The 23843-nt window shown below is 36.5% G+C and overlaps 1 protein-coding gene across 7 annotated transcripts in view; it reads left to right on the top strand.

Annotated features, from left to right (window-relative positions):
* Positions 1–23411, top strand: part of ARL15 (ADP ribosylation factor like GTPase 15) — a 226551-nt gene extending 203140 nt beyond the window's left edge. For all 7 annotated transcript variants that reach the window (XM_038125728.1, XM_038125727.1, XM_038125726.1 and 4 more), the window contains one exon: positions 19544–23411. In XM_038125728.1, the coding sequence (XP_037981656.1) occupies positions 19544–19696 (153 nt within the window). In that variant the 3' untranslated portion in view covers positions 19697–23411. The remainder of the gene's footprint in view (positions 1–19543) is intronic.
* Positions 23412–23843: the final 432 nt, after the last annotated feature.

Below are 23843 nucleotides of genomic sequence, written 5' to 3'. Positions count from 1 at the left end.
TTCTTTACTGTGAGGCTGGTGAAGCACTGGAACAGGTCTATCAGAGAAGTTATGAATGATCCACATTGTTCAAGGCCAGGTTGGATGGAGCTCTGAGCACCCTGGGCTGGTGGATGGCATCCATCCCCATGGCAAGGTGGCTGTAAGTACATGATCTTTAAGGTGCCTTCCAGCCCAGGCCATTCTGTGCATCTAAAGAGGTGATCTAAAGAGAGATAAGTCCTTCTTTGTCCTCCAAGGAAACCAACCCTCTACACCTTTTTCTGTTGTTCCCTCCCTGGCAATCTAACTTTTGTCTAACTAATTGAGTGCAAATTTGAATTCATTCACTTCTCTGTAAGGAGTTGATTAATAGCTAGGTGATAAGCACTAATAATGCCCCATGTTTTCCCAAAAGACAAGGGGTTCTAAGGAAAACCCAAAACCATGTCATAGCTCCTCACCAACTCATCTGTGCTGTTCCCCTTCTGGGGTCATAAGATGGGATCATCACCAGATCCAGGTGCTGCCCAGAGCCTGTTTATAAGTGAGTCTATTTTAGGAGGCAGTTTCTATGTAGAAATGACAAGTTTCCTGAACTTCTTTAAGGCACAGACTCAGAAAAGAACAAGTCTGAGCTGGTGCTAGTTCCTAAAAAGAAGTGGTGTTTTTCTTCTGGCTAGCTATTACCTGGCTGAGCTTATTCCAACATACTTGGGACGGGGGTGGCTGGGAAAAATTGGAAAAAATTGCTTGCAAGTCAGAAGTGAAGTATTTACCCATCTGAGTGGGACTGCTCAAAACTGGTAATCAAACACTTGGTGAAGTAACTTGCCATTTCAGGATTGTAATCTTTCCTTTCCGCTTTCCATGTGCAAAACTGGGAAAACAGTACTTATTTAGCTCATGGGGATAGATGACATTTCCTTTATTAATATCTTGGGCATGAGATAGTATGCTTGCACAAAAGTCTTCAAGAATTCAATAGTATTTTTTAGAAAGAGACTGGTATCCCTGTTGTAATTTGTAGTAATTCTAAAGCTTGTTTATGCCTCCTTAAATGATGCCCAAAGTAGTGAGCATCATTTAGATATGGGCCCCCTTAGAATGAAACCAAGTGATATAGAAGTAGAGAAACCAAATTTGCTGAACTCACAGTGCTCAGCAATTATGTTTATGTTAAAAAATATTCCCAGATCTGAATTTTAATTTATTGAAGACATGGTTCAAATCTTTTACCTTCTCTCTATATATGATACATATGATTATCTATCTAGGTGTTCCTTTAGCTGAATATTAGACATTGTAACTGGGAACGAGGATGGTAAATGTTACCATATTGTTTTATTAGCCATGCTTTCAAAGTATATAATGATGATGATATGCATTTGGCAGTGGTATTGTTGAACTAGAGTGCATGGTAAAGTGGTTTGCAGTTGGTACTTGCATTAATGAGTAAGCATGAATTATAAAAACACTACTCATCTTGATGCTTTTCCAGATTCAGGTTGGTCCAAAAGATAGGGAGTAGTGTGGTATTCCTTTGATATCTCAGTACTATTTAAAAAATAATTTTTTTAAAATAAGGATTATGACCCAAAATACAGGCTTTATGGAATGAAAGATGTCAGATGAGATGAATTGGAAACACTGGAGAGAATTGAGTAGCGATGATGAAGAGAGAGTTTTTATGCAATAATGGCTCATACTGACCTCTTGCAATTTCTAGTAAACAAAATTAATCTGAAACGAATCATGTTCTGAACTTTCTGGTTTGAGTTTTGTGTCTTTTCCTCTGTTTCTAATGGAATATATCTTACTTTAGCTGTCTATTTCCTTCACCATTTCTTCATCTATTCCTACCTTCCTGGGCTCTCTTTTGAGCTGAATTATGAAAACAAGAGAATGAGAAAAAAAACCTCAGCCAACCAATCAACCAAAAAACCCAACCAAATAAAAAGAAAAAAAAATCCCCCAAATAAACAACCCACCTGTACTTAAAAGTCCCCAACAAAAAGTCCCAAAAGAAACAACCCTCCCAAAAAAACCCAAACAAACAAAACTCCCCAAAAAGCCAAACAAACAAACAGACAAAAACCAAAAAAAGAAAAGAAATCCCACTACTGCACAACCATGTAGACCCCTTAGCTCTCTTTTTTTCTGTTGGGCATACTTGACTTGATTTTAATGTAAGTCCACAAATGGAGCTCTAGTCACCCTTTGTGATTCCAGCATTTGTACAGGGCTTCAGTTCTGCAGCATTCACCTTTGCCCCTGGCTAACATGGACCATTCTACTGCTAAGTTAAATTTGAATAGGAAATAAAGCTCCATGGCTGGTGAATGCTGAGAAAGCTTGCCTCCCTTATTCTAGGTGGCCAGTCAAAGCTAAAATGGTGATCATTTAGCTATGGAGCCTGGGAGTAAACTTTTTCCTATTTGACTGCTGTTGATATGCCAAATTCTCATCCTTCGACCTAGCTGCAGCTGGATATTTGGTTGTCACTGGGAGCCAAAGGTGGGCTGGCAGCTCTCCAAGTGAAAACTCTACTTTGCCACATGTATTTTAGACAAGTTCAGTCAAAAGGTTGCCAGGTCTTTTACTTTGAACTTAAATGAGGAAGGAAGTTAGAGGGCTTTCATGGAAAGCCTCTTCAAGAAGCTGGGCATAACTCAGCTTCTTTAAGGGTTACAACAGCAGTACTCTCTTTGCAATTTTTAATTATCATAATCTGTTATAACAACCTTTAGTTTAGTACTTTTTCTTTGTTTGAAAGCTAATTCCTGAGAAATCAATTCCCCAGTCACTAGAAGAGAACAAAACAGACTTTCCAAGGTAGGGAGTATATGGAAAAGAATGAAAATTGTCACACAATTATATGTGGGGTACTTTTGCAGGACAGACAGCTTTGGAAAGGGGAAATCACCTAAAGGTGAAGAAGAGCAGTCACACTTAGGCCGTCAAACATTTCAGCTGTATGTGACTGTAGGACGTTTTGGAAGCACAGGTGTGTGGCTGCGTCCAGTTGCAGGTTGGCAGCAATTAGCAACTGCTTAACTACTTACTTACCATTGAAATTTATGCCTTTGTTGTTAATGATAAGTAGGGTCAATAAGTTGTTTTGGTTTGTCAGTACAAGCTCTGCTCTTAGCAGTAATATTGATGAACTGCAGCTTTGTAAATGTCATGGGAGGGTGCTGTTGTCCAGACTCTTGCCCCTCTACTAATTCATAGGTCAGTCCACTGTCAGTTTTTCCAAAGAGACTGGGTTTTTTTCCTACAGTTCTATACTTCCAGAAATTGTATCTGTACTTGTCTATTGGATTTGTTGAAGTGTCTTCTTTTCATGGATTTGTAATAGCAAATGGTCTCTAATACATTTTTAATTAGTTGATTAAAATTAAATTATTAATTAGAGATTATCTTCTGTGAAGCAGAAGAAATTATGACAGGAGTAATCAAACATTAATTACTGAAGATTTTGCTGATCAGCTGTCTGCTGAACATGCGATAATGCAGGTGTGTGATAGGAATGTTGCCCTTTCAGGCTTACCTAAAAACAGAGGCCAGACAAAATTAAGAGAATAAAAAGCTGTAATACTTATTGAAGGGCCTTCAGGTACATTTAGGGCAGACAGAACCCACCCAGGGGCTACACCCAAAAATGGATGATGGGTCACAGGTTTTCACACTTTTATAAGTTGAGTCTATTTGCATATTGGGGGTTAATCTCCATTAATCTCCAGCTTCATGTAATGAAGTAATTTACCCAAGTTTGCTCCCTCCCCAGCTCACTTTTGTTTACATTTCTTGGGGCCTGAGACAGTGAGGTGTCCTTGATTCCCAGGCCTAGAGAGGAATTGTTTTGTCTGACCAAAATGTGAAGACAGTAGTTAACACTGAATATGGAGTTTAGAGTTATACACTAAAGAATTACAGGATTACAAATACATGAAAAGTATAAAAGTTAAAATCCTAAAGCATCAGGAAAAGTAAAACTTTTCCATAACTTCAACTGCAAAACAGGTAAACTGTGCCTCAATCTGTTAGAGATGGAAAGTGCTTTTTTCACTTTTTTTTAGTCATACTGTTTTAAGGAGCATATTAACCTTTAATTGCCTTCCATGTGTACTGTGCATAATAGTTCAAGATTTATTTAATATTCATCTGGCATTATAGCACTATAAAATGGAGTAGTTTATAGAAGGTGGTATTATCTTTCATGGTAGAAGACTGGTGGCAAATCTCCTTTAGATTTTACTTTTAGGATTACCACATTGTTGATTCCCTTTGCTTTCACTTCAGCTTCCCTGGATTTGATAGTTGTCTGTCAGTGTAGCTCTACATCACTGGTTTTCAAAAAACATCTGGGGAAAGATAATGTGTTTTGCTTGCTTTGTATATGAGGAATCATAGAACACATACATTAGCAAAGGATTCAAGAAGTTAGAGTTTAAATTTAAACTATGAAGATTTTCTTTAAGAAGTTAGAGTTTAAATTTAAACTATGAAGATTTTCTTTTTGAGCAAAAAATCACCTGCAATCCAGTAGGACAGCCACATAAAAAGCATTCAAGTATGAGCAGTCTGACTATGCCAGTGACAAATAACTTGAAGTGTTTTCTGAACTAAGAACTGTTGTCCTGGATAGCCAGAGAGCTGAGCCATTCCCAGGTGGACTTAGAAGCATCCAACCCAAATATGAACAGGAGAATTAGGTTCCAAAATAAATTATTAGGAGTAGACATTTGTAGTAGACAAAGCCAAATATGTTTTTCCTCTTCTGCTTTTATATCAACAGATGATGGAAGTTATTTAGTTTATACTGAAAATGTTGGAATGTGATAGTCGAGCAGAGTTGTCACACCTGTGTTATGCTTTCCTGGTTGTCTAGACATTCCAGCCTCCGTTCATTCCTGTGGATCTGAATCCATCACCTGTGCTTAATACTTACGTCTGTTGAAAAAAACTAAATACTCCTCCAAATGGTATGTCAAGAACATGCTCTTCTAACTTCAAACAGGCCTTTAATTCTCTTGGGTTATGTGAAGTATATTGGTGTCAAGATAGAAAGATTACTTTAAAGAAACCAGGTGTTCATTCTCTGAGATTTTTTTATAGACTTACCCATATATCTCCTGCTGTTTTCAGCTACATCAGCACAAAGAAACATGTATTTTTGACTGTGGTGCTGCAAGCTTTTTCAAACATATCTATGAAAGATGCCATCCATCCCGTTTGCTGTAGTGGTTGTTTCTCCTCCTTTGTTGCAATATCCCTTGAATTACCTAACTCAATTTCCTTCTCTTGAAAATGAATCTTATTCCATCTTCAAAAAGTTAAATTTATTCTTTGAGTTTGAGACACTGATGCCACAGTTCACTCCTCTTTTCCTTACCTCAGTCATCTGTCATCTTTCCAAAGCTTCAAAAATCTCAAGAGAATACAATAAATGTCAAATGTGAGAAGAGTGCTGTCTCAGTAAGTTTGACCTGATCAGGAAAATTTTCTTCTTTTCTTCTCTTTCCTTTTCACCCGAAATGACTTCTTCAGGAAACATCCAATCTTTCTGTAACTCAGTGGATCAAAGCGTTGTATTGTTGGATCTTAATCACATATGAATGGCTCCAGAAGGGATCAGAGCTCTCTTTGTTCATTAGAGGCTTCTAGGCCAAAACTGGTGCCAGCAGCCATAAAGGAAATATGTAGACCTCTGTTTGGTCATTCAGTGAACCATGTCACTCTAGGTTTGACCTCCACTTCTTTGCACTAGCTTCCTTCTGCAGGAAGGTAGCCTAGATCATGGCTGTAAAATATATTTATGCTAGCAATTGTAGGCAAAGGGATTTTTTTTCTTTCTTTTTGATGTTTCTGCTAATTTTTCTCCTTGCTGTTTCCTTCTTCTTAATATTATCAGCTTTAAGCACAAACTAGGTTCAAAATGTTCCAGATTTGTCTGTATCAGAGAGAGGGTGGTGTACATCATTGTGGTGTTATAGTGTCTTTCAAAGTGTAAGTGCTTAGTATGTGCTAATACCAAAGTGTAAGACCAAAAACATTTGGGTTTTTTTCCCGTAAAATGTGTTTCTGTTGTGCTGGGTTTTTTGCATATTGGTACTGGTTATAGGTAGATGGACTGCTCTATTAATAAATTTTTTTTACCAAGTGATTTTACTTCTTTATAGCCCATCAAGATATTAGCAGAGCTTAACAAAACAGTATTGGATAGGACATTAACAAGACATTATATTTCCCCTTTTGCTCCAGCTGTGCATTTTTGGGCAGCCGTTTTAATGATAATGTCACTTTATGTTTTATGTGATACTAGCTGAGATGTTCTTGCTTGTAGACCAAGGTGTAGTTGATATCTAAAGAGCAATCCAGTACCTTTCTTACACTGCTATATCAAGCATGAATTAACTGCATAACAGATAATAAACTTAATATCTCTGTATGTTTGTAATGAAAAGAAAGTAGAGAATGAGAAGTTGCGCATTATTCAGGGTATTTGTGCACAAACATGAGTGTTGTTGTTTATTGAACTATCATGCTTTAAAATGTCATGCAGTGAAGAAGGCAAACCAAACAGCTGATCAATCACATACTCTGGATACTGAAAAGAAAATAATTGAACTGTTCATGTTTGCCCTTTAGATTAGAAAATTCATTGGGAAAAGTAAGTGACAGAGTGTTCACAGGAATAGGGATTGGTATATGTATATATGCCTAGTGAGTGTCCGGGCTATGTAAGTGGAACAGTACAACTTCAAATGTAGTTTCATTGGCTTTTTGTCTTCATATTCTGTGTTCATAAAAACAGACAAGGCTAAAAGGGAAAGAACTTCATGTTTTGTCTAGCAGTTCTGGTACAATTCAGAAAAGTCAGATATGTCAACTTTTAACTTAAAATGGAGTATTCAAATCCTACTAGAAGCATTATGGTCTTGCATATATTTTTGTATGAAGTGAGCTGTCACACTGAGAATTCAGTGAGAATTCTCTCTCAATGAGGATTGCTCTCTTCCTTCCCATAAGAACAGCTAAGATCTAATCAGACCACTGGACAGTGGATTTTTTTAATAGGATCCAGTTGTACTTGTTTGTCCATGCTTGTCTTTAATCTAAACCCAGGCGATTTAATTTATACCTTTTTTTTTTTTAACTGATAAATACTGTTAATACATTTAAACTCTTGTGAAGAAAAAACAAAAGAAACATTTTTTGTTTTCTGTGGCAGATGTCACTCTTCAGTCTTGATTTTTTTCTAAGCATTGTTCACTTCTCAGTATACTCTTCTTCAAATGTAGTCAAGTCCTTTTGCAGATTCATGCTTTCTAGCTGGAACATCAAGCAGATACACTACCAGCTGGACTGGAATTTTTTTAATGTGAAGTAATTTCTGCTGTCATGGATTAGACATCTTTAGAAGCAGGAAGTTTTATTGCTTGTAAATCATTTAAAGCCATTTTATATGGCTGATCTCTACTTACCCTCTCCAATTCCTGCTGCACTGCCTGGGGTCTGACTGACATGATGATGACACTGTCCTTTCTATTAATCTGTCTGCAACTGGTCTTATAAAACAGTGTGGCTGGTGGCATTCTTCACTGCATGTTGAGTAAATTGCTGTACAGTGTGCAAAAACTTATTTATTTGAAGTCTTAAGAATTTGATCCCTCTCCAAAACAGTATTGCAGTAGGCAGCATTGCATCTTTCCCTGCTTTTCTGGAGCAATGTATAAAACACTTTGTAATGTTAATTTTTTTTCAATTGTTGTTAGTGCTTCATCTTGTAAGGAGGTGATTTCTTCAGGGAGAGGATAGATGGAAACATTACATTATTAATATTTCAAATTCTAGCTGTTTACCAAGTAGACCTTTTGTGTTATAAGTCACTAAAACATCTGAATTATTAGCAGCATACCATTAGTAAACTGATTCACTATAAAGCAATTGAACCATTTTTCAGTTCTGGAAGCAAACTTAAAACATTATTTGCACTTTCTAGTCTTTTCAGTAAAACTGGCATGATCTGTCTGTCTGTTTATATAGGATGTACATTCAAACATTCAAATCTAAAGTGTTATTGAAGAACATATTTTTAGTGGTGGGTTTTTTTTAATATATATATATTTAAATTCATTACCTCCTTGCAATGGTTCCTTTTTCATTGAAATCTGGACCATGTAAAGCTGAAAACTGTGTCTCTGAGCTGGAGATTGAGGAATATGCAGTAACCTGTTGCTAATTATCCCCTTATGCCGCCCACTGAATAATAGACATAACAGGATAGTAATACTAAATCTATCTGGATGTGCCAAGGAAAAAGCTATGATATAGTGCTACTTTCAGACTATAGAAAAATCAAAACTCAGATTTATTTTTGGTGTTTATGGTTGAAAGATGTTCTATTTGTTGTTTTATTGCCTTTGTAATACTTTGGAGTTGCACAGGTGGTGGTGGTATAACAGTAGATAATATACTATACATCTTGGCATCGAAATAGCAGAATAGTTTAATCATATTAAACCTTTCAATTACTGCCTCACAAATGGCTATTTGTTTTTGATGGGTTTCTTATTCCAGTAACCCTCGACCTCATAAAATACTAAACTCATACTACAACTTACACTTTATAATGCCAGATTTTCCCCATTTTCAGTTTATGCAGTTAGCTTGTATGAAGTTTAAAAATAATGCTTTAAAAGAATCAATTTCATGGTGAATGCATCCAGTCAAACAACTCATTTAAACAACATCTTACTCGTGTGTAGCAGACCATTTTACAAGTAACTGAGAGTTTTACAAGCCTGTGTTTCAGACAGGATAATTGGTTGTTTCTCATATGAGAGCTTGAAATTTAAACTTATTAGCTTCAATATACAGAACCCTTCCTGGCTTGGTAAGGAGTATTTAGTTAAGGTCTTTTTAGCTGTAGACATATATAATAATTCATTATCAAGAAGTGGTAAAATGGTACCAATTTTTAATATGTTCTGTAAAAGCTAGTGGTTATAACCTTTTTATTTGTCACTAGTAGTCAGCAATCTTAGCCTATGATTTCTAATGCAAAGTAAACTCAGTTAGGAATTGCAAATGTGCAGATTTCTGACTTATGTTGAGCACTGGAACTTCAGAATTTAAAGAGGTGATTTTGCTTCTATTAGACCCAGTTTGGAATAGATAGGTTGCTCTCTAAGGTAAGTGGAGAATGCTTAGAAAAATCTGTTGCATTAATATATTTTAGTCAAATGATATTAATCTTCTCATCCTCATAAATATTTTGTGCCAGCTATACATTTGCTGTGTTTGATTTAATTTTCAGTGCAGTGCTTACACCAGGTGTAACACTAGGGCCTGTTGGTAAATTGGCAAGTCACAGCCAAAGGTGGAGGGAAGGAGCTGCCGGTTAGCTTGCAAAAGCCAGGTTTTCCTTTCTGCTAGAATCACTTGACAAGTACCTGCTTTTGTTTTTCATTGGTACAGTCATGATAATTGGGGCATTACTAGGGCATAGCACCTGCCTCCAGGTGCTTTTCTTCAGAAATAATCTGGCTTTTCAATGACTTTAAAGGTATTCCACAGTTGGTGTGTACAAAATAAAGCCTTAATTCACTTAAAAGTAACAATAGCTTGATTAAAAAACCTGTTCTGTGCTCCTTCAATATTATTTTCAGTAGCTCTTCTTTAAGAAGACCATAAATTTTATAAATGTTGTCAGTCAGAGTTTGGCCATTCTTTGGAGAGACAAGAGGGACATTTTATAAGGGCATGTGATGATAGGACAAGAGTGAATGGCTTTCAAGTGAAAGAGAACAGGTTTAGATTAGGTATTAGAAGAAATGCTTTACTGTGGGGAAGGTAAACATTTCAACAGGTTGCCCTGAGAAGGGCATCCTGAGAATGGATGCCCCATCCCAAGAAGTGCTCAAGGTGGGATGGGACTTTGAGCAACCTAGTCTAGTGAAAGGTGTCTCAGTCATGGAAGTGGGGTTGTAAAGGGATGATCTTTGAGGTTCCTTCCAACCCAAGCCATTTTATGGTACTTTGGGGCTGGTTTGGATTTTTTTATGTCAAGGTTGGTATTGTTCTTGAGGTATCGGTGTACCTCTCTTCTTTCTTATATGTGCAACTCTTGATCATTTAATCTCTTTCCTTGAAGTGTGGATCAGTATAATGTAGGGAAGTGATCTCTTGATGAAGTAAAGAAAAATATTAATCTCTCATTCTCTTAGCTCTTCCCATGGAATATTTTTACTAAAAAGACTTTTCAGAAAGATAGAATTCCCTGCTGCAAGCTATGCTAACAGAAGGAATAACTCTGTAACTTAAAAAACAGAGAGAATCTTTACCTTTAAGTTCAAGATTTAAAAGAACAATACTCTTTTTCAGCATCTCATTGGATTCACCCATCTCCACCAAATCCTTCTGGTCACCCAGATCTTTTCCAGCACCACTGCTGCAAATCTCAATGCAAATTAGTTTGCTAATATTACTTCCCATTTACTTGACTTAAAACATCCTGTCTTGCTGTAAAGTGCTCACTTTTTTTTCCATATCTATGATTGCTCATGCATTTCTTATCATTTTAGGGTTAGTGGCAGATTTGTTTTGCACATGGATGTTCTCCTGTGTACAGGACTGTGTCTGAATTGAGCTGTGTAATTTTTCTCATGGTATCTGTGTACGTAGTGAAGAAATCTGAAATAAGTGAGGGGGCCTTACTCAAGCAAGCCCTGGTCAGAGAACCTGGAGGGGTTCTGCCATAATTCTAGGTGGAGGGTTAAAAAGTATCAAAAAATAGATGAGTCTGGAGCTGACTGGAATAGTAGTTTTAAGTGGTGGCTTGCTGTGAGTTTGGAGGCATTAATCTTCTCAGAGGCATGGATCTAGAAAACACAAAGTACAGACTTGCATCCTCTAACCACAGGGCAGAAAGAATTCCTCAGAAAGAGGTCCACCAGAAGTTCCTGGTGCTGGAGCTGCTGGGAGGGTCACAGAGCCTGTGGCATTCTGACAGCCAGGAACTGAACCTGGCAGTGGCATAGTCTCTGGGAAAAATTTTTACTTAACAAGTATTTTATGTTAACTTTTTCAAATGGATTTATTACACAGTTTCTGCTTTAGAACAAGAAATGGTTAACTGCAGTTAGTTCAGGGCTTCTATTGCCTCTATGCAGGCTTTGTATAACAAATAGTTCTCCCATTGGCAAGAGACCTGAAGGTAGGTTGGAACCATCCTATACTAACATGCTGTGCTCTGTACCTGGTAAGGAGCAAGGGAAATAGGCACAACTGCTGTCTGTGTCTGCTTGTGGTAGCACACACCTCACAGAACCACAGCTGCTGCTGAGTGACTTTTCTTTTGTGCTCAATCTGACTGTTAACTTGGAACAGTGTCAGCAGTGTGAATGTGAAGAGCCAACCACAGAGCTTAGAGATCCTGCTCTTTGCTGCTGATACAAGGGTACATGTCCATACAGTACTTTGGTGCTTTGCAGACGTGGGCACAGTATACAGATGTTATTTGTTCAAGTGCTAGATTAGTGTACCTGTTCAGGCAAATGTAGATGAATCATCACATATGCACTTGTCCAGAAAATACTGCTTATCTGCTGTCGGAACAGAAAACATGCTATTTGCAGAAAGGACGTCATAATAAGGATTGATCTTTGGACTTCTCATTACTCTAAACATTATTTTGACATTCAACATTGCAGGTAAACTTTTTTGGGTTGGGGAGGGAAAAATCTCAGTACTTGTGCCTCAGTCTTATTACTAGTTCAAACCATAATCTGTAGAGAAAACTAGCATATTTTGCTGCTGAAATCAGCATACTCTGTCAGTAGTGTTGTATTCTGAACTAAACCATGAGTACCTGCAATCTATTTAACAGAAAAGGATGCTACAAAAACTCTTAGTCTCTGAAAGATGTTTCCTGAAGGTCTTGAGTGTTGAGTCTCTACTAGTCATTTGAATTCCTTAAGCTATTTAACTGAAGTTATAACAAAAACAAACCTGAGTCAGAGATTGTAGAGAGGAGATGACTGATAGTATAGTAAAATCTTTCAGTAGATTTCCTGTAAAATTATCTTTGGATATGTTCCATTCTATACTTTTGGTTAACAGAGTAGAGCAATAATAGTAACTTAAATGAGTTATCCTAAGTTTAAATTGATCTTATATTCAATCAGTCATTTTCAGTACAGCTTAAGAATATACTAGGATGTGCTAAGAATACACTAAAATAGAAAATTGTCCTTATATACAGTAAATTGGCAATTTTGTGTCTGTGCTCTATGTGGAGGAAGAAGGATATGTGAATTTCAGGTGTCCTCCAAATATCTATCTTTAACCAGGGCTGATTTGCACCATTACTCTTTAAGATTTTGTATTCTAACACTTTATATATAAGTATGTAACTGTCAGACAGTATCTGTGGCAACCCACAGTACTTAATAAAACACAGTGGGTAAGAGAGAAAGCATAAGGAGCAGTAAAGTGATGATTGATTTTCAATTCTGAGTAATTCTTTGAAGTAAAATAAAGAATTAAAGTGGCATTAAAGAAAAATATTTTACTATGCTTTCATTGCATGCATTTTTTACAGTATCCTCTTCTCTGTTCTTGTTTCCCTTATCACTCAAGATCCTCTTTCACTCACTTTAGGGTTGGATAATTGTGAGCCCTTATCTTGTTTTTCTGGTTATATGAATCCTTATCTGGAAGTCTGGTTTTCCCATATAGGTATGCTGCTGCTCTTTTAGTGTCATTTCAGTTTCTTCCAGTTGTAAGAAAAGCACATGCTTATATGAAAGGAATATCCTGGGTGAATAAGACATGGAAGGCAAAGTATAGGTGTATGTTTTTGGCAGCTACACGATTTACTATTTCTTTTGTACAAAATAACAGAATCTAACAAAAAAATCTAATGCACTGTAGTGCACTGTTGTGTAATACAAAGAGTGTGTGCAAAGAACTGATGGATCCTAGTAGCTTCTCAAAGCCTATCCTTGCTTCCATCCACATACAAATCTCAGTGGTACTTCTGCAACCTCTGCAATTTTCTCTCCTCACTCTCATCCATCTTATTTTTCCAGACCCACTGTAACATGACTCTGTGTATCTGTAAAAAACCACCCTAACTTCTCTGTTTTAAAAACCTTCCAGGTCTTTAGCTCACTCCCCCTTTTCTTGTCTCCTGCTTGCATTTGCCAATACTCTGTGCTCTCTGGAATAGTGTGGCTCTGTGGATTTGTCAGGCATCCTATTTCTTCATTCTGAATAGTTAGTTATCTTCCTTAAAATACATTTCTTTCAACTATCACTTGTAATCTGAAAAGTGTTGTGACTTGTGGCCACTGGAGATAACAAGGATGGAAACGTGCACAAAGCACTGTGTACATTACTTTAAGTGATTGTATTCCCCTTTGTAAAGACTTAGAAGCCAAAAATATCATCCAGCTCTCTTACAAAGCTGAGTTGGATGTGTTTCAGGTAGTCTTTTACAAAAGGCAAAATCTAAAAAAAAAAAAATTGGAAAGCTGTACAAACTAGAAATACCAATTTGTAAAGCATTCACCACTACTTGTGAGATATACTAAAAAGCCTCTGATGGTTTTGTAATCTTGTCTAGAGAAATTGCTTACCCTGCTATGACACAGAAATGCTGAAGAGGACAGACTTATTTTTTCTTTTGATTTTACTTCAGCAGGTTGTATTTTAAAGTTTTAAAAAAGGCAGCTCAATTACATAAATCTGATTGTCATGTGTACTTAATGGACTCATTGCAAATTTTTAACATTGTGCATACAGACTTTGGATTCCTTGGCACATTAAAGTCGGTGAGCAGTGAAATATATATCCTCAAAGAGCTAGACTATAAAAGCGTTTCTGTTGCTGATAGTGTTGTTGGACCTCAGCTGGCATTCCTGGGAGTAGCCCTGTGCATAGGTTGCTCCAGACCACAGCACATCACCATCCCTTCTCATCAGCTGAGGCACTTTCATTCCCCTCCCTGTTGTGTAAGAGATATTGCATATGGAATCAATAAACATGAGGTACAGGTGCTTTAGGAGGAGTGCTTATGATGCATAGGTGCATTACAAGGATCCCTCTAGACAAGGATGAGATCACTGTTAAGAAGAAGCATACGAGCAGGCATACGTGAAGTATCTTTTTAGGAGAAGTGAAGTGTCTCTGTAGGATGAATAAATATTACAAAACTTTGGCTGAGAGTTGTGCATGTTACAGCTGCTCTGGTCAGGCAGGATGTCCCTTTTAGCCAAGTGGACTGTCAGATAAGAAGCTTTCTTAGCAGATTTTTCAGGAAAAGCATGGACGTGTAAGCTCCTGTATGACGGTGGATTAAACAAGTTGATTTAAGATTTAGTGGCTATCAGTCCACCCCACACAATCCTATAAATCACTGTACTCAGAAAAGAACCAGCAGAAAAGTTCATGTAGCAGCTCAGGAGGCTGTGTAGTTTGTAGTCGAGCACACCAACATAAGCTAGAGTGGATTTCAATTTACTTTTTAGCATCAGTGGTGATTTAAGTAATGAGTTCTACTCTATGGTTAGTAGGTCAACATTTGTGGTTTCTAATTAATTTGCCAGAATTTCCTTTGTTTTCTCTTTTCTTTTTTTAGACATGACTTCTTTTACCTCTAATGCCATCCTTTTCCCTACTGCAATTGGTGAAAGCTTTTTTTGTTTATTTTAAAGTCCTCTGAAGCAGTATAAATATACTCTGAGCCTCTAATTATGGTATTTTTTTTCTGTGCCACCTGCAAGCATTTTACTTTTTTAGCTGCATAGGTAATTTTCTTTAAGTTACATTTTTTTTTTGTAGATTCCCTTTTTAAAACTTAATGCTATGTAAAGTAAAGTACTCTTGACTTTTTCTCTTCTCCAAATATATTGAATTTGCACAAGAATTGTTATAGGCAGCTTGTCTGTTGTTTGTAGAGACAGCAAGAAAAATTCCTTCTCTCTGTTGCATCTTCTAAATGGTTGTTCCAAAAGACAGATTTTTATGATGTCTGAAAAGATATTATCAGCATCACAGCTCAGTGAAACTTTCACAGTGTTAACATGGTCTACTCCTGTCTCCCATTATTACTTTGTTTCTTGTCCATGCAGATTTGGAATGGATGAATGAACCATGTCTTATGGTTAATACATAGATTCAGCAAATTAGATTATTTTAGTTCAATTCATACATTCATCAGTCACCCTTTTGCAGTAATAATTGGTAAATCCTGTAAAAGTTTTTCAAAAATTTAGTCTAGTGGGGACACTGACAAGACCAAGGCAGCCTTTGATTTGATATAATACACATGTTTTGTTACAATTTTTTTTGTCCCAATAAAATTTTTCAATAAAACAGCAATGAATGAAAAAATATTTTATTCATTAAGTTCTCCATTTACCAGCCTGGTAATGTAAGTGAGTGTCTGAATTTTGTATTTGTTTACAACAGATTAGTCACAGTGGACTGGAAGCTTTTCTATCTTGATGAAATTTGGTAGTATAATTTTGAATTTGAATGAAAAATAATGCTTTCAATCAGCTTTTTTTCATAATAATTGAATAATAGAGATTACTTTTCTCCTATATTAGAACATCTAAGTTCTCCTATGGATCTTATGTTCACATGGGTGGTAAACTGACTAGATGATGAAGTTCATTAATAGAACATAGAAAAGCTTTCAGCAGGGCCTGGTTACTCAGCTTACGTATATCAATTTAGTAACATCAGTTCCATACTGCTATGATAATTTACACCAGCTGAGGTTCTGGGCACTGATCCTTTTTATTGTGTCTTCACTTTTCTAGCACATAGGTTAAGCAACATTTGATGACCATATGTTTAATGTATTGTGCCAGTAGAATAGGACTTAGAAGGTGGAGTGTGGGAAGAGTGGGAATTGCAAACGTGTATTGTTAGATTTTATTGACTTCAGAATGTGGTGTAAATACAATGTCAGGTTCTCTATAAAACAAGGCCCCCATGTGGAGTCAAGACATACAGTGATATCCTGTAAAAATTAGTAAAGAGGTCTTAAAATTAGATTTAATTGGTTGTATTTTCTCCTAAGATTATATCTTTTAAAAATTTAGTAATCTCAAAGTTAACTCTTGAAGATGCAAAGCCAATATGTAAATGTGCAGCTAATGCATCAGACTTCTGAAACATGTTTGAGTCTTTATATTTCACTTCAGCATCCATGAACAGGTGGAAAGCTTTTCACTGTTTGTGCAGAGGGGAAGACAGAAGAGCTTCTCTTAGGAACTCGCCCCTTTGTGCTAGTGTGATTGAAGGGAGCTGTAAAATAGTAACTGCTGATTATGCAAGAACTACCTAGGTGTGTGAGTATTCCATGAATTTCAGCTTTCTTTGGACACTTGGGTGATCAGTGTACATCCTCTTAGGAAATCTGCAGGGAATGAGTGTGGATGATGGTCAGTGAGGCAGAAAGGAACTACAAAAACAAGCATGAATGGAGAGCTGAGTGCATTCCAGTGGAAAACTCTAACTGTATAAAAATAATTGGGCATCTGATTGTGTCAATCTTTCATGTTTCATCTGTTGCATGTAAAAAGTGGTTCTTTTTTCAAGTCCAAAAAAAGTACTTGCTTTTAGAACAGAATGACTTCTTCTGAGTTGAAGGGAGAAAAAGTTACAGTAAATTGGAAAATATTTGGGTCTGCAAGCTTCTTTCTGGAAGTTTCAAAGCCTAGAGAGCCCTCTTGCTAAACCTTAAGGTTTAGCAAACTCCATTGTGGTAGGAAGTTTAAATGAGGAAGTATAGTAACACACCACAAAGTGTCCCTTGGGTTGTGAAAAATCACTTCTGTGGTCCTTCTGGTTTAGTAGTTAGTTTAGTTAGTTAGTATTTGCAAGCCAATTAGTGTTTTATTTCTAGATTAGTATTACACACAAGTCATCTAGCAAATTTTTTTTTTTCTACAGAAGGTATGAATGAAATAACTCTTACTTGTGAGTATAAGCAGTTGTGCTTTCATGCCAGTATCAAACCCTCACATTTTAAAAACAACCGCCTAACAAACACTTTCATTTCAGCATTCATCAAGAACCTATTACTGCCGATACTTTGAACTGTTCCTTAGCAGGAAAAATGATGACAGCACATCACTAATTTAGTAACATTTTGATTACACAGATAGAAACAGAAAAAAATACATTTTTTGGGTATCCACATAATTTATCTGCAAAATTTGTTTCACTAAATCTGTTGGCATCTGCAGTCACTGAAATATAGCTTAAAGGCATTGTATTTTTCTTGGCTAGCGGCTACCTTGGTAACTTGTGTTGTATTTGCCCACAAATGCACAAGACTCAGTACTAGTTACTGCCATGATTTCCTTGAGCATGTGTTTCTACTTTTAAATCCAAGTGCTGTCCTTACAATGTAATGACCTTCCTTCATATGGCAGAATCCAAGAGGGTGTGTAAAGAAGATTGCGGACTGACTTCAGTGAGTTCCAGGGTCTGATGGCAATAGTCTTCCAGTAGAGGGGGTGTGGTGGACATCCTCTGGGTTGTGGGTCTGAAACATCTTAGATTACTCAGCCATATTTGTCAGCTTAACACCAGTGGGCAGCTCTATCTGCTAGCTGTGCTGACACCTTGCTTTGTTATCCTTCCATGCAGCTTTTGCTTCCTCTCCTCATGTGACAGTCAAGGAGGCTGCTGCTGGAACAGGCAATAGGGCTTCCTTAGCCTGCTTTTCCAGTACTGTGATCAGTGCCATTAACTCAGTATAGTAATGGGGGTAAATTCAGGCTGCTGTAAAAGTTGCAATGCATCCCTTGTAGATCTTAGTATTTTGGTTTTTATGACATATAATTGTACTAATATATCAGATACTGGTGTGGCACTGAGATAGCAATGCTAAAGAGTTGGTATGTTGCTATTAAAATACTGGTTTTTTTGGAACCCCATTTATTTCAACTTGTATATTTTCTAAATTTGTTTGAGGGGAAGTGAATGTTAAGTACCATGCTTCATTTTCAAATGTTATTGGTACAATTCTACTTCAATAAAAGAGATTTAAAATTTTTCACAGTGTTGTTTCTGGGTTAGCAGAAATTCTCATCTCAAAACCACCATTTTTTTCCTTAATATTTGTTACTAAACGTTTTGGTTGAAATTCCATTCTAAAAAATAAGAAAGCATGCCTGATCATGGTTGAATTTTGAATTATGTGAGTTGATATGAATCAACTTGTTTTTTTCTATTAGAGTTAATTAATAGATAAACAAAACTGTTGTTTATCACTAGACACCATAAGAGCAACACAGAGATGTTGCACTTTATATGGGCTTTGAAAGCCATTTTTTTTTCTTTTCTCTTTTCATTCCTTCTGCACATGGAGCCTTACACAGTGTGGCTCCAGTTGCCTGTCTAGGGCCTCTACTGCCTACCATGTTGTGAGTAACCGTTCCTGTGATTGTGCTGCATATTTATGGCATAGTCTCTCCTGAAAGAAAATTAAGAGTATTTTGCAATAACTGCAATAACAAAAATGTGCAGACTAAGTTGGGACTAAACATTTCTGTTGATATATGGACAGTAGCAGGAACCGAGAGATGTAGTTTTGGATGTAAAATCTAAAATTCTATTGGACAAGTCAAACATGAGTAGACTGTTGGATCAAATACCTTCAAAGACTAAAATTTTAATGAAAACAGTAAACTGTGGACCAGTATAACCTGTCGGCTTCTGTCCTTCTCTAAGACACATCAAAAACTTGTTTTGATATTGTACTTTCCATTTTGAAAAGTGATTGGAATATACTACCAAATTTAAATCTTTCTCAGTCTTTCTGGATCTGTATTTGTGTCTTGACAGTGGTTGCAATGTCAGTAATGATTGGTGTTTCCAAGAAACTGCATCATGTTTCATGTATAATACTTACTACTATCCTACTAACATTAGTGTGTTAGTCTATGTTTAATTTTTAAAAATGAAAACCTACATAAGTTTGCAAGAATTTTTATTTTTATAGGGTTTTCTTGGTCACAAAGAGATGCTGTGCTATAGCTCATGTTTGACTAGAATGCTTAGGATCTGTAAATTTTTCATGTTCAATTCGTGAAGTTACAGTAGTATGGTGACAAATTCTGTATCTTAAGTGTTTACCAATAAGAGTATAATGAAATAATTAATTTTTAACAGTGAAATACAAACACAATTTCTTATTTACTTTTGCTGTTTTGGATATGTTTTTGAGCACATGTTTCATGTTTGAATTTTTAGTTGTTTGCACCAAGTCAGTACAATTCTTCCTCAGACCTCCCATGCTGTTAAATGTGGGGGTAGAATGGTAGCTTCCAAGCACACCTAAAGAAAACACTTTCAGGTCATGTCATATAACCTGTACTAAAAGAGCAGCTGTGGAAAAGATTCTAAAAATGAATATCCTGATTTTTTTTTTTACATGTTTTTGTTTGGTTTAGTTTGGTTTGGTTTTTTAGATGTGAGACAGAGAGTTGTCATAATATAATCCATTGGTCTCTCTTTTTTTTCCTAATAGATAAAAAAATATTTTGAACTTGAGCCACTTGCACGTGGAAAGCGCTGGATTCTTAAACCCTGCTCCTTGGATGATATGGAGGCAGTAAAAGACAGCTTCTCCCTTCTAATAAACTTGCTAGAAGAGAGAGACTTCGAACCTTCAAGAATGTGAAAGCCAAGAGAAAGAAGAGGTTCCCACGCATTGCTGTACCTGCTCCCTCTGTCACAGCTTAATTACAGTGTAGTATCAAGGCTGAGCTGTGATATGTTGTTCATACAGAGTTAATGCAGAATGTCCTTTGGTTAAAATAAATGTTCTGTGAATCAGGTACACAGCTATTTCCAGTAAAGTTGTCTACACTACTGAAGTAGAAAGTTCCTCTTTGTTTACCACTATTTCTGCACACCACATGTTGCTTGCTTGCACCGTGATCATCCTTGGTAGAAAAATTTACGCACACAAAAATAACAGAGTCCGTAAAGGAGGAATTCCACGTGTTATCTTGAATTTTAGAAATAAGTAATGTCTAAAGAATTTACAAGTCTAATTTAGCTTGTTTATTGACCTCACATTATGGAAAAGCACAGCCACTGAGAACCTTAATAGGATACCTAAAATGCAAGCAGTTTCATGTTAATGCAAAGGTTATTCCTAAAGTTTTTCTAAGTGAAAACACAGTTGAGGTAGTGGACTACACGAGGTAGTGGACTACACAAGGTAGTTGAGTTTCTTCTAAAGTCACTGCAAAACCCTGCCAGAGGCAATATGGTATTTTGCTGGAAGTTTGCTGAAAATTAAATTAACAAACAGATGTGCACAGATAACAGTACTTGGGGAAATCAGCTGACATAAACAGGTGATCTAAGTAAAAAGATTTTTAGAAGTATATGAAAGATTTTAGAAATATACAGAAGTTGAATAAAGTAATAATTTTAATTGAAAGTGGTTTTCCATAAGAAAAGCAGAGCAAATATCTGTTAGTTCATCTGTGGAGGCTTTGCTGCTAGTTAAAAGTGTAAGTGATTTTAAATACTTCCTTTATCACTCATTCGTAGACTACTACTGTTATTGTAACATTGCCAGGGCATCTATCCAGTAATTAAGGGTCTTCCAGTGTTTGTACTATCAGCTTCTCTTTTCAAGGGGATTATATCTTGTTCTTTCAAACTTCCTCTGGGTTAAATGTTACTAAGACGAAAAAGTAGTCACTGGAAACAACATTTGTAATGTGTTTAGAAAAAGTTGATTTGGGTCACATAACACAGTCCACTTTTCTTCTTTCCATGTTTTCCCCACTGTAGAATTGCAGTATTTTGGCTACCTTTTGTTGATTTTTAAAAAACTCATAAACTGATTTTATCCATTGAAGAAACGTGCCAGGCCACTGGTTCACAGTGACAACAGGGCATGTGCAGATCAGTCTGGACTGTGCACGCCTTGAATGCTGTGCCTTGCGCATTCAGCTACCCTTGTGCATGAGTATCTGCAAACAGAAACTCAAGTGAGGTGTCTTTAGTTCCTCATCAACTCTGCTTCTGTCTTGAAACACACAATGCCTTCTTTTCGGGGCTTTAAGCAACATTTCTTTCCACTCTGAGCATTTATCTTCTGTTTGAAGATTATTGTATTTTCTTATTAGTTTATGTGGGGATAAGAAAATAGTAAATATCAGCTTTTGAAGGCTCATAAAAGCCATTTCCCTATTAATTGTAATTTTGCTCTTTGTTAAACAAAATGTTTCTCATAGGTATTTTAGTTTATTTATCAATTGTCATTAATTTCCTGCCTTGCTCCCACTGTTGTAACTGCTTTCTATTATCAAAAAGAAGCTGGGAAAACTGGTAAACTCCTTGTTAATTTTGAGATGGAATAGGCAGGAAGCCTGAAGGGCATGTCCTTGCTTTATGTTCTCTTTCCTGTCAGGTCAATCGTCTCACTGCTAATACTCTTGGAAACAACCAAGAACTGGAATTGTTCATTTTAAAGCACAGAGAAGCCCTGCTTTGATTCAGGTCTCTCTGCACACTTTAGTCAGGACCCAGCTGCCCATAATTTTCTCTTGTGAGGGCTAAGAAGCTTCTCTTCCCTGGATTTAAAGAGGAACTGGATCTAATTTACATTTCCAAACTCCCTCGTTGCTGACATGAGCTTAAAGGCTACAGACTCCCCAGATTTCCACAAGGTCCCCAAATTTCTGTTCTGTTCAGGGACAAAGAAAAATAAGCGGGGAGGAGGAGTAGGAGCATTATTTCCAGAGAAAGCAGGCAGTTTGGGGAGGCAAAATGAGGGATTCCAAGCTTTTACTGCTTTTCCATTGGCCATTAGTTAGAAGATGTGAAATAACTTTTTTTTTACTATTTTCCCCTGCTTTTGTTTAGTTATGAACCAAAAGGTACAGGAAATGAAAATAAACCCAACTCTGTTGCACTCTTGAAACTGTACTTATTTCTACCATCAGTGAGTTTGTCTGGTTCAAAAACTCTAATGGCTCCAACTTTTGGTAGTGATCTCCTGACTATGCACTGTTTGAAGGTGCTACATAATTTACATGAAAATGCCCAAGAAGTCCTTGATAATGTGGTTTGGGAGAATGCTAGTGGCCATTTAGACTAGGACCTTTTGATATGTCAATGTTTTTTCTTTAGGCAAATGTCAACTGCACAGAAGCAGTGATTTTAATTTTCAGAATTATTTTGAGTATGCTTTTTCTTACTAAAATAGTGATCATTCCTCATCACAGGTTGAACAATACCTCATAACTGCTGAAGGCTAAGACCAACACTTTACTTTGAATGTAGTACTTCTGTGGTTTTGTGTTGTAGATGGACTTAATGGATGTGTACCTTTTAAATGTCTATAAACAACTTCACCTTTTTATGAGGGGATAACAATGTTCATAGCAGCTCATGTCACACTTCCTTGTCTATAGTGTTGTTGAATGCTCTAGCTATGGTAGAATATGTAAGCACCATGCAGTTTTCAAATAACCAATCTTAACTGCTTTGGGTTTTGGTTTGTTTGTTTGTTTTAATCTTTTCACATGTGTTTGTCATTTAGGTGGAATAAACTTGGGCACTAGGCTCTACTTTCCATGCAAGTTCATTAAGGAGTGAACATTGTCTTTTTAAAAAAAGATATTGTGCTTTAATGTTCTTTAGCCATCTGTTAAATTACTTTGTGTGTGTGTGTGTGTGTGTGTGTGTGTGTGTGTGTGTGCCCACACTGGGCTTCTTCTCAGACCTATGGCTGTCTGCGGTGTCTCAGCCGTCAGAATGAAAACATTATCAATCAGTATCCAACAACAGCTGGTTTTGACAACCTTCTGTCTGCTGCCTAATGCTTTACAACTCATCAGTAAGGCTTCTTTGTCTGCCCACTCTGAGCTGGTAATTTTAAGTGCTTCATGTTGTGTCCTGTACTTGTACTTTTAGCATTTTATGGCTTAAAAGTTAAGTCTTAGTGGGTTTTGATATTCTTTCTTGCTGTATAATGCTCCATGTGTATCTTAGCTTGCCTATTCAAATGCGCTATACAAAAATCTGTGATGTATTATTTCGTTTAACTTCTTGCATTTCATTATATTTATAGAAGTTGCAGATTTTTGTACCATATTACTTAATACAGTTGCCTTTTTGTAATGGCAATTAATTTATATTACAAAAGTTTGTATCTTTACTGTAGTCGAAAGTATTAGTTAACTGTCATATTATCTTGACTTTATACTTAAAATACAGTATCAACAGAAGTTGACCCAATCAAGTGGTCAACTGCTGACATGGGGAACTTGTACTGTTTGTGATTTATACATGATTTCCACTATCAAAAAAAAAAAAAAAAAGAAAGAAAGAAAGAAAAAAAAAATAAAATAAACACTGTGTAGAACTCACTTGATAAGTTTTTGTTTCTTGAGTAAGTAGCCAGTTTGGGAGCATGGCATATTACCTTGATGTGGATTCTTCAAGATAAATTATTTATTCATAAGTGAAAACAAATACTACTGTATAATTATTGGTACATCATACACAGTTGCAAATTCACTTACATATGTATGAAATGGAAACTTCCAAAATCAGCTGATTTCTTCCACAGCAAGATGTTTTTGCTCTGGAAGTATATCTGAAAGGTATTGCAGGTTTATTGGTGAATCAGAGATTGGAATAACCTCCATACAGTTACTCCATAATATTAAACTGAGGGACATGTTTATGTGACTAAAAAATTCTTTTTAAATAAATGACCTGGCAAAGTACATTTACAAAACAGAAGTTACAGAAGCTGAGCAAAGGAATATATTCTGGGAAAAATAGAAGCCTGCTGA

Source organism: Motacilla alba, chromosome Z, assembly GCF_015832195.1.
Source record: "Motacilla alba alba isolate MOTALB_02 chromosome Z, Motacilla_alba_V1.0_pri, whole genome shotgun sequence".
Lineage (NCBI taxonomy): Eukaryota > Metazoa > Chordata > Aves > Passeriformes > Motacillidae > Motacilla > Motacilla alba.
This window is presented reverse-complemented; position numbering and strand designations above follow the sequence as displayed.